We start from the raw sequence: 11358 nt of genomic DNA on the forward strand, positions 1-11358 counted from the left end.
TGTACTATGATGCTGCCTCTTAATTATACATGCCTCTGAAACAGAGTTGAGATGCTCAGGCATGCCTGTGTTCGCACCTCCACTCCCCCGTTTGGCCAGCCCAAGTCACCACCCACAAACAGCTTCTCCTGTCACTCATTCAGCCAGGCAGTATATGCGCGGCGAGCAAACACATCCCGATCGCTCGCACTGGTTTGCACACATGCACTGCGTATGCATGCGCACAATGCAAACATCGTTAGCCTGCGTGTGAACGCTTCCTAGCGAGCGGGTCTGAATCGGGTCCCGAGTTCCAAACTGACTACATAACCGAACCGGTACTCTGTCATATTTCATAAAAACTGTACCGCACAGCTCTATTTGTCATTGTGTCCTTATGTGTCTTGATTCTTATATTTATTTAGCAAAACATTTTTGTCCATGTGTAACATCTGTCTGTTGTGTTGTCCTGTGTTAGTTGTCAGTGTGAGCTGTGTAATAGGTTTGTGCTAGTAAGTATTAGTACTGTCTTTATATTTGTATTAATAACTTTATTTCCAAATCCACTTATACAGCAACAGGCCGTGTGAACCAGCTGGTCAGACACGACACAGAATATGGACAGCCACAGACACAACGGAGAGAAAGAGGGGTGTATAGGGGGGATTTATTTACCCATAACCTTAACAGAGGGGAGAAAGGAACGTAATACTGATATTAGAAAACAATGGGAAAATAAGAGGAATTTGCAGAGGAAAAACAGTCTGCAACAAAAAAAACTAGCAGCCACTGCAATTTCTTCTATTTAGTTATAAATCACAAACCTAGCAGAGAGGATGAGCAGACTCTTGTGTCGGTTTTTTATTTCTTTAAGGGCAGGAGAGGACAAACTAGTGCCAGGTTACATTTTAAGGTCATGAATTTTTTTTACCATGCTCTCACAATGTGAGATGACCTGTTCCCTGCTGGTGGTGCCAAAGGCCTTCATTCTAGTAGCTGTGGGGGAGGCAACACTTTACATGCCAGTGATAGGGTGAATTTTAATTCTACCTGTAACCTGAAACAAAGGGTCAGGGGAAGGGTCAGATGTTTTCATAGTAGACCTCTGGCAGTGCAAAGAATATAGCTTTTGCTTCAAGCTTTGGTTTACCCCTACTTTGTAAGTTCAAGATGGAGAGTGATCTACAATAAGAACTTTGGAAACAGAGCAAGTAAAGTATATTTTGTGTTTCTCAGAAATGGCAAGCATACAAAACAATTCATGTTCATTCACAATGTTTTTTTGTAGGGGTAAGCAAAAGAGGTTAAACTAAGAATGTGTTGAATTAAATAAAGCCCTCTGAATTTATTAAGTGTTACTAGGCAGGGACCAGAGAATGGGAATCGGTATGATTTACAGCCGATCCCATGCCCGGCAGTTGGAATCGCGACATCGGCTTCCCAGCAGAGGAGGAATTCCTGATCGTCCTAAGGTAAGTATTCTCTAACCTAATTCTACCCCCTAATCCTCCCTTAGGGGTGCCTAACCATAACCTTCCCCCCCAGTGCATAACACTAGTCCCCCCTCTAAGTGCCTAAACCTAACCCCCCTTCCCCGCCGCCTAACCCTAAGTCCCCCCGGGAACCCTAAGCCTAACCCTCCCCCCGGGGGCTATCCACGCTCGGCGCCCGGCGTCCCTTCGATCGGGATGCTTGGCGCCGGTCTCCTGGCATTGGTAAAATGACAGGCGTCTACATTTAGATGCCTGTCATTTAACCCTCGCCGGGATTAAGCAGTCCGGAAGCCGGCTGTCGGGATTAGGTCCGCCGGCTTCCCGACTGCATACCCCAGAGAATTGATCAAGCTATGTAAATAGTACAGATGTCTTTTTGCCCCAGGGGGTGTACATCCGGAGCTCTCTTCCATGTTCTATATGCGGAGACATGGAGGTGGTACAGTATGTCCCTGTACATGGCAAGTAACTAACAAATGAAAGAACTTTAATACTGCTCTACATCTTTGCTTGTAAAGTACCGGTGTACGTGGCACTTAGTATTAACACTCACCTCGAACACCCCTCTGTGTCTTATGCAATCAAAATATACATAAACATCAATAGTACACCTGTGTGTTTTTCCCATCTGCTACTAATAGATGGGAGAAGATGTCTTCCAAGGATTGGATGTGTAATAAATAAGTATACAAGAGACAGTTTCATTATTCATTTGGGCATTTCTTTATGCAGCTTCCTTTTTTTGCATGTTGCATGTTGCACATCACAAGCCTTGCTTAGCGAGGGAGGCTTAGACTTGGTCAGCCAGCGTAGAGAGTTGTGGGGAATCAGACATGTTGATGCTGCCTGTAGAGTAGATGTTGCTGAAATGACAGGCGGATGTGTCTCCAGATGGGTTGGGAGACTTGTAGACAATCTCTGCTCTGTGGTCCATTTTGGCTTTAGCATTCTCCCAGAAAGTTAGATTGTGGGTTTCAATAAATCTTTGTATATAGCAGTCCTGTAACTCCGGCTCTTCAGTGAGGGGGGTGGCATGCCCTGGTAGAGTCTGCTTCAAGAGGAATTACTTCCCCTTGCCTGTTCCTCGTTCCTTTTCTCTCTCCTCTTGTTTACTCCTCCAGGCGAGTGATAGGCATTTCCCAATGAGCCTATTTTAGACTGAACATTGTCTTTGAAACCCAGTTTGTCAGACTTCACTTCTATATTACCTCCACCTGGCTTATGGTGGATATTCTGCATTGAACCACACTTGGAAGTCACATATTTGAGAATGGCTGGCTTGTGTGTTGTCTGCACTGTTCCTCCCCCAGGAATATGCTTCACATTGTTCTTGGATCCACACTTATACTGGACATTACTCACATCTACTTTCTTGTGTATAATCTGCACCTAGCCTCCTCCTGGTTGGTGCCAAATGTTCTCGGTTGAACTGATCTTAGATTTGACAATTTTCAGGTCTGGGATTGCAGTTGGACTAGGCAGTGGTTGAAGGTGACTCCTAACAGAGGCAGGAGATTTAGGAGGCGTACACACTATGAAAATCTTTTTGGGCTCACAGTTGGGAAGCATCTGTGAGAAAACTGTGTAGGAATGACTTGTGGGTCTACTTGGAGATCCAGTACTGCTGTACCCACTTCTCTCATCAGACTTTGGTGATTTGGCTCTTTCACCTTTACCACACTGAAAGGGTGCTTCTTCTATTCCCATCTCAGAGCATTAGGGAGAGTCTTAGGGACTGTAGGATACTATCTTTATATTTTATTAAGTGTTCAGTTTTTGTGTGTTGTTTGTGTGGTGTATGATGGCATGAAGGAAGAGGTTTGGGAGTCAGGACAACAGTGAGGAGGAGAAGGTTGTAGAGGGCCCCCTGAGTTAGTGAAGGAGGGTGAAGAGGAGGAGGAAGAAGTGGAGCCTGCAGTGTGTGCCCCAGGCAAGATCAGAACAGGGCACAATTTGCATTTTTTCTCGAAAGAAAACTGTGCACTAGTGCACGCAATTGTGGCAGTGCATGAGAGACTACTAGGGACTGATCCCTGCTCTGCAAGAAGGCTTTATGGCAAGGGGTATGTGATGCACTGAATGCATTTAGTACCTGCAAGTGCTGTGTGGAGAACTGTAAAAAGCGTTTCTCAGATGTGAAGAGGTTTCTCAAAACCAAATTGGCTGAGGAGCTACATGAAGCATGGAAAACAGAGTGTGGCCCAGCAAATCAGCCTAAAAAGCTGCACTGGGTTGAGTACGTGATGCCGGCACTCAGAATCCCAATGCTGGCATCCCGAATAGGTTACAATCCTGACATATGCAGGTAAGTATACTACCCTTCCCCTAACCATAACCCTCCCATCCCACAGCCTAAACCTAACCATCCCAACCACTGCCTAAACCAAACCCTCTCCCTCCACAGCCTAACCCTCCCTAGATACTCCTGCGCCCTTCTCATGTGCTGCTCCTCAATATTGAGGAGGAGAGACTTACATTTTAGTTCCAAAAATTGCCATTGCTACACCCACACAGGTGAAATGAAGGTAGGGATGGTTTAACAAACCAATCACTTCAGCAACAGGGACTGCCACTTTTGTGGCTAAAGTGGTTGGTTTGTTTGGGCCCCCTCAAAACAAGCTACCAATGGGCTTAAGGCAGCTAATAGTGTTGTGAATGATTGGTTAAGGCAGCTAACTGCTGTTAATGATCTCTTCTTATCAGTGATAACAGCATCTTCACACAATATTAACTCATCCCCGCTGGAATCCACCATTATAGAAGTCTCTGAACTTTGATGTAAATGGCAGAAAAGGTCTTCCTTATTGAATCTGTAGCTCATTTTGATTACCTATACTTGTCAGTCAGTATTCTAACCCTCCGCCTCTCCCTACCACTAACCCTCTCTTCCTGGTGCCCAAACCTTACCTCTCCCTAGTGGTTAAACCTAACCTACCCTCCCCACACCCAAAACCTATCCCTCCCCCTTAGTACCTAACCCTCCACCTAGTGCTTAACCCTAACTACTAACCTTTCCCCTTACCCTAGTACTTACCATTGAAATGCCAGCACTAGAATTATGACAGGTGTCAGGATTCCAGCATTAGTATTCTAAGCGCAGCAATCATGACTGTCAGGATTGTGACTTGATCTCATTAAAATAATCCTCCACCATTCTATGATGGCCATATCAGATTGAGTTACACTAGAGGTGTCACTAATTTGGGGCAATTCTTTTAGACCTGACAAGATGTCAAAATGTTGTGTTCACTCATCCACATCACCAGTGGGTCTCTTAAGAAAGCTGAGTTTTGCCTGGCAGCAGCAGTTGCCATAAAAACTATAGAAGGAGATGCCATCGTGTCATGTGCCAGAGCTCTTTGCATCTCTGAAGATCTGTGTTAGTTGGAAAGAAAGACATACAACTTAAACCTAGGGTCAAGCATGGTCGACAAAATGTGGTGATCCAAATTCAAGATGTTTACAACCCTTGGATCCTTGCGAAGCAATTAAAATACTTGATCTACAACTCCAAAATACTTAGCAGAATCACTTCTTTTCATCTCCTCCTTCAGTTTCTCAAGCTGCTTTTCCAAAAGTCTAATTAGAGGAATCACCTGACTCAAGCTGGAGAAGTCTGACCTTACTTCACAGGTGAATACTTTGAATGGATTCAGCACCTTACATAACATGTAAAGTTTTATCCACTGTGCTGGACTAAGACACATTACCCCTCCTCTTCCTATTGGATGGCTTGTTGCTGTTCCTCCATTTGTTGAAGCATATAAATGATGTATTTCCACCTTGTTAATACCTCTTGCTTTAGTTGGTGGCATGGCAAATGAAACTGTTTTTGCAGGTGCTGCAATCTTCTCCATGCAGTTGCTGAATGGCGAAAATTTCCCAAAAATGTTCAGGCCACAGACACACACCTTTCATTTTTTCAAAAATTTGGCACCACCAAACCAAATTGATTGTGCGAGCATAACAAGGAATGTGTTTAAATTCACCAAGCTATAATGCTCTCACAATATTTTTGGTGTTATCAGATATAACAAATCCTGAGCAGAGTCCAATTGGGGTAAGCCAATTTGCTATGACATTTTTTAATTTTTAAATGCAGACATTGGACAGAGATCTAATACATGATTATCCATCATTGCTTCAGTGATCCGCTGTGCAACTGGGTGACAGCTGTCATACTTGCTTTCTCTTGAAAAGGATTGTTTAACAGTCAGTTGTTGTTTTTAAACTACTAGTAGTAGTCTTCTTGGTCTCCTTCTGGGATGAAGAACCACCCCCAGCAGCAGCAGCAGGCCTAGCACTCAAGGATTCTTTTAAAGAACAGGGGAGGAGACAGTTAGTCTTAGCAAATTGGATGCAGGACTAACTCCGATCACTAATGAGGAGATTGACAATGAAGGTGAGATTGCAGGTGCTGGGATCTAGCTAAGAGAAGGGAGCTAGCTGATGCTGGACTGCATGTTGTTATTACTTTTGCATAATTTTCAGATTTTACCACAAACTTTGGATGAACTCACTGCAAATGATGTAACACAGAGGAGTTGAAGTTTTTGCTCTTTTGTCCAAGCATGACAATGGCCTTTTTCTTATCACAGACAAGAATTGCTGGAGACTGACACAAACAACATAGTTATCATCAACATCCTCATTAATGGTGTCAGCTACACAAATATCCGCCTCATCCAGTTGCACTTCCTTAGTAGTATCCTCAATTTCTATGTCAGCATCTTTACTTTTTTTATTTACCCTCACATTTGCAGAGGATGCAGAAATAGTGGAAGGAGGCTTATTTACAAGTTCAGTATCAGAAAGGTCAGGGTTACACATAGCACTTGTGGAAACTGGTAGACTCCCCTAAGTAATTTGTGACATTTCTGAAAGCAGTTTATTCTTCTGCCTTAGTGATTTTTTTTAGCACTGATATTTCTATTTTAAATTTGTTGATACCTCTTCTAGATTCTGAGTGAGAAGATCTTGCATCGTCATGTGAGGCTGAAAAAGACGCCTGACTGACAGCAGTTGCAGAGCCACCACTCACAAATAAAGGCCAAGGTTTGAGCCTTTCCTTGCCACTGCATGTGGTGTATGGCATGTTGGCAATTTTATGTTTTTATGCAGTAAAATTTCCCTTTATTAGCAGTGATGTTTTTTTCTTTAGCAGTGTAAAATATGTTTTGATTTCAGACGGCCTGACTTAAAATCTCTATTCCCTTGAGCACTGGCTTTTAATATCATCATGACTTGTAGCAGCAGCTGCAATGCTAGTACATGGTTGTTGCTCTTGCTCTTATATGAACTGATCGTGATCCATAAGCGAAAATATTAACAGTGGAATGCACCTGCTATTCAATATTTTATAATGTGTTCAGAATGCACTGTCAGTGAACGCACACATGTTTTAGAAAAAAAAGTTTTTTATGGTTTATTTCTTTAAAACTTATGCAAGAAATGACAATTACACACAGCTTTGATACTAACGGTGGACTGCACCCATTATACATTATTTTCTATTGTTTTCAATAACACACTGCCCAGTACACACACACACATTTTACAAAAAAAATAAGATTTTTAATGGTTCTTTAAAACATTGCAAAGAAATGATAAATACACACAGCACTGATATTATTAATGGTGGACTGCACCCACTAAACTTTATTTTTTATAGCATTTAAAACAACGCACTGCGCAGTGAGCACACACATTTTACAAAAAAAAACTTTTTTCTGTTTTTTAACAATTGACAACATCTTCACACTGTGACTTACAGCGCTTATATTATTAATGCTATGGCACAGCACCTATTGAGCATTAATGTAACACAATGCCACTGCCTGGCACTGTTTATTTTTTTTAAAATTTTACTTACTCGCTGTGCTTATAGGCACACTGGCACCTAATCAGTGTTATTATTTTACAACACAAAGTGCCTGAACAACACTTACAAGTTTCTTTTTTTTACACGCTGCTATGACTATAGTAATGGTGGCACACTGGCACCTAAACAAAAACCAAACATGATAACACTGTCCAAACATGATATCCTAAACAGAGATAACAGTGGAATCGGATGTCTTTCTCAATGCTCAGCCTTATGATCTACTTTCTCTACTACACAGTATTAGCAGCTCTGCCTCTCCGCTTCCACCACTAAAATAAAATTCTCAGTCCTCTGAGTTACTTTCACTACAGTACAAGTAGGTCTGCCTCTCAGACTCTGTCATAAATATAAATAATTTTGTTGCTGCAGCCATTAACTGAACTCCTATATCCGAGTCCTGCCTCCTTTCACTCCGGCATCCACTGTGCAATTGTGCCCGAGTCAAAGCTGGAGGAATCTATTTAGAATCCAAAACATGCAAGATCTGATCCTGGAAAGATGACATTTTGCCTCGTTTTCAGAGTCTGGCAGGAAGACCCAAGCCATGGCTTGGATTCTTTCGTAATAGGTAAGTTTGGGTGTGTTTGGTTTCTAGGAAACAGAGCCCACTCATCTCTAATTAAAATATTATGACTCATTTATACCCCTTTCACACCGCATTGCTGGTCGTTCCCAGGATTTTGTACATGGGTCCATCCTGGGTGCAACCCAGATGAGACCGCTTTCAGACTGGTGGCCCAACCCAGCTTATTGCCGAGTTGATGACATCACAAGCCAAGCCCGCACTTGGCTTGGATCAAACTGGGTTACCCATTCACATTGCACAGTGAGCTGGGTTGAACCCATGTTAAACCTTACTTGTTACCCCTTTTGAAATGCTCGACCAAGGTTATTTCAACTGGGCCCTTTCACACTGAGCAATATACCGGGTTGCTGAGTGTTCTTGTGAAATAACCCGGGTTATTGCTGGCAGTGTGAAAGGGGTATTAGACATCAAAATATGATGATGCTTTGGAAATTATTGTGCCTTTCTGATGTCAACTGGTTAAAATAAAACCCTTACTATAGTTGTTTAATCTGTTGTTTGCAGAAGAACTCAGAAGTTAAAAAGGTACAAATTGGGCTTTTATAGCCCCTGTTTTTTTACTTGTTCTCCATAAAAGACCTTTGTGACAGCTAGGAACCTGTCTAATTATATTTATTTGTATGAGCACCATTGACCATTACTGATTACAAAAACAATACTGAGAAAAAAAATTATATTTTTACCATAAGGCAACAAAACTATTAATATCAATTAACTTAAAAATGGGAGAAGTAGTATTGGTTATGTAAAACTATTCCTAAATTATCATATCATGTTTTAAAGTTTGACTAACACAGCTCACAAACCCTTTATTTTGTAAGCCTAGTTTTTGTAACTCAGTTTGTTTCTTTTTAAATATGTCTTGTGCCATCCGGTGTAGCTTGGGGTTTGTGGCTATAATAACAATAGGACTTAGGGCAGAATAGGAAGCAGCAAGGAATACCCTAGTGTCATTTGTTTCTGGGCTTACAGTGGACAGTGACAAAGTGTAGATCCACATAGAATTATCCATACCATATAACACAACATATAGGGCAACTAATAAAATGACAGCTCTAGAGGCCCTGTATTCTGCAGACTTGGCTTGACCCCGGTCAGAACTACGTATACCTTTAATGTTTTTGCCATGCTGATATAAAATAGACACTATATAACTGGTTGACACAGTCATGAGTCCGACAAATATGATCTCCCGGATTACGGAAACTAGCCCATTTAACAAGAAAGAAATATATGTAAAAAAATCTGCATCACAATAAACCAAATGCAATGAGTAAGGTGAGGTATAGTTTGATTTAGCCTTTCCATACAGAATGGTGGAAGGATACAGGGATACATTCATGGCTAAGAGCAGAATCATGATAAGTGCAACATTTTTGGATACGTTTTCTTTCAAGCGAGTCCAATATCTGTTAATGGGAGCAACAAGTATACACTGCTGACAGCTGAGGAAACTAGTAAGACAAATGGACATAGCCCTACTTACTCTGAAGGTAAAAAGGACCAGTTTGCATTCTGTATCATCTAGCAAGTCTTTTACACCAATAGAATCTAGAGCCTGTGGTATGACACGAGAGCAGACCACAAGAATATTAGACAAGGCTAGAACCATCAAAATGACATTAGTTGGTAAGAGTTTCTTCTCAATTATTTTGATGTAGGTAAATTTTAGCAGAATGAAGACATTTCCAGGAATTCCAACAACCATCAAAGAAATAAAGGCCAAAGCTTTGATCAGAAGACGAGTCTCCATGTTACCGTGGTTGCAAGCTCCAGTCCTGATTGAATAATCACAGATGAAAATATTTATGCATCATTATCGCAGTTTAGCAACTGTTCAACAACATCCTGTCACTAATTGATATCAAGACTTTAAAATATTTTTTTCTTTTCATGTAACAGATCAGATATGTTTTGAGAGCTCACACATTTAACAGTTTAATCCCCTTTACTTTATATGGAGTAAATGTTATCATTAAAGTTATTGACCTAGTTATGATTATATCTCCATAGAGATATAACATTAGGGATGTAGTCAGCATGCCTCTACACGGCATGCTGACGGTCTATATCCTGGTGCCGGAATCCCGACGGCAGAATACCGACTGCTGGCATGCTGAAGGTAAGTATCAGGGGGGTCAGGGTGGGTTAGGTTTAGGGTTAGGGGCAGTGGCATAACTAGGGGGAGCGGGTCACGTGCCCCAGACACCATGGCAAGCCTGCAGAGGAGGGCCCCACCAGCCAGGGCATCGTATCCGCATGCCCACCCCCCCACCACCATTGTATCCTGAGTCTGCCTAGAGCTACTGTCTGCGCCGGGTGAGTAGTGATTCTTCCCTCCCTGGTGCTCTCCATCTCCGCTCACTGCAGGTAAGTTATTGGGGGGGCAGATGGCTAAACTGCTGTGGGGGTGTATTGGATGGTTAAACTGCCGCGACAGGGAGTACTGGATGGCTAAATGCCACATGGGGGGTACAGCATGACTAAACTGCTGCGGGGGGGATTGGATGGCTAAACTGCCACTGGGGGAATTGGATGGCTAAGCTGTCGTAGGAGGGGAAGGGGGTGTTCATTTTTTATGTGGGGGGCTGCTGGCTGCATTTTGTGAGATACAAGTGTGTGTCTGTATAGGTTTTCAGTGTGTGTCTGTATAGGCTTTGTGTGTGTAAGTATCTGTATAGGCTTTGTGTTTGTGTGTAAGTGTGTGTCTGTATAGGCTTTGTGTGTGTGTGTAAGTGTGTGTCTGTACAGGCTTTCAGTGTGTGTGTAAGTGTGTGTCTGTGTAGGCTTTGTGTGTGTAAGTGTGTTTCTGTATAGGCTTTGTGTGTCTGTATAAGCTTTCAGTGTGTGTCTGTATAGGCTTTGTGTGTGTGCAAGTGTGTGTCTGTATAGGCTTTGTGTGTGTGTAAGTGTGTGTCTTTGTGTGTGTAAGTGTGTGTGTAGGATTTAAGTGTTTGTGTCTGTATAGGCTTTGTGTGTGTGTGTAAGTGTGCATCTGTAAAGGTTTTGTGTGTGTAAGTGTGTGTCTGTATAGGCTATGTGTGTGTATTAGTGTGTGTTTGTATAGGCTTTGTGTGTGTGTAAGTGTGTGTCAATATAGGCTTTGTGTGTGTAAGTGTGTCTCTTTATAAGCTTTGTGTGTGTGCAAGTGTGTGTCTGTATAGGCTTTGTGTGTGTGTGTGTGTCTTTGTGTGTGTAAGTGTGTGTATAGGCTTTAAGTGTGTGTGTCTGTATAGTCTTTGTGTGTGTGTAAGTGTGCATCTGTATAGGCTTTGTGTGTGTAAGTGTGTGTCTGTATTGGCTTTGTGTGTGTGTAAGTGTGTGTCTGTATAGGCTTTCAGTGTGTGTGTGTAAGTGTGTGTCTGTATAGGCCTTCAGTGTGTGTGTCTGTATATGTATGTATGTATGTATATGTG

At 42.2% G+C, this 11358-nt stretch overlaps 1 protein-coding gene and 1 pseudogene across 1 annotated transcript; both read right to left on the reverse strand.

The window, feature by feature from the left end:
- Positions 1–2235: 2235 nt before the first annotated feature.
- On the reverse strand, positions 2236–3179 carry LOC148521267 (microtubule-associated protein tau-like; annotated as a pseudogene).
- Positions 3180–8699: 5520 nt separating this feature from the next.
- Positions 8700–9695, reverse strand: LOC148521268 (olfactory receptor class A-like protein 1). Its single transcript, XM_088475469.1, has one exon. The coding sequence runs from the start codon at positions 9693–9695 to the stop codon at positions 8700–8702; it is 996 nt and encodes a 331-aa protein (XP_088331595.1).
- Between the last annotated feature and the right edge of the window lie 1663 nt (positions 9696–11358).

This window comes from Taudactylus pleione, unplaced genomic scaffold (assembly GCF_031769625.1).
Source record: "Taudactylus pleione unplaced genomic scaffold, aTauple2 ptg000172l, whole genome shotgun sequence".
NCBI lineage: Eukaryota > Metazoa > Chordata > Amphibia > Anura > Myobatrachidae > Taudactylus > Taudactylus pleione.

Coding starts and splice junctions, on each gene's coding strand:
- LOC148521268 (XM_088475469.1), bottom strand. CDS start 9,695: ATGGAGACTCGTCTTCTGATCAAAGCTTTGGCCTTTATTTCTTTGATG.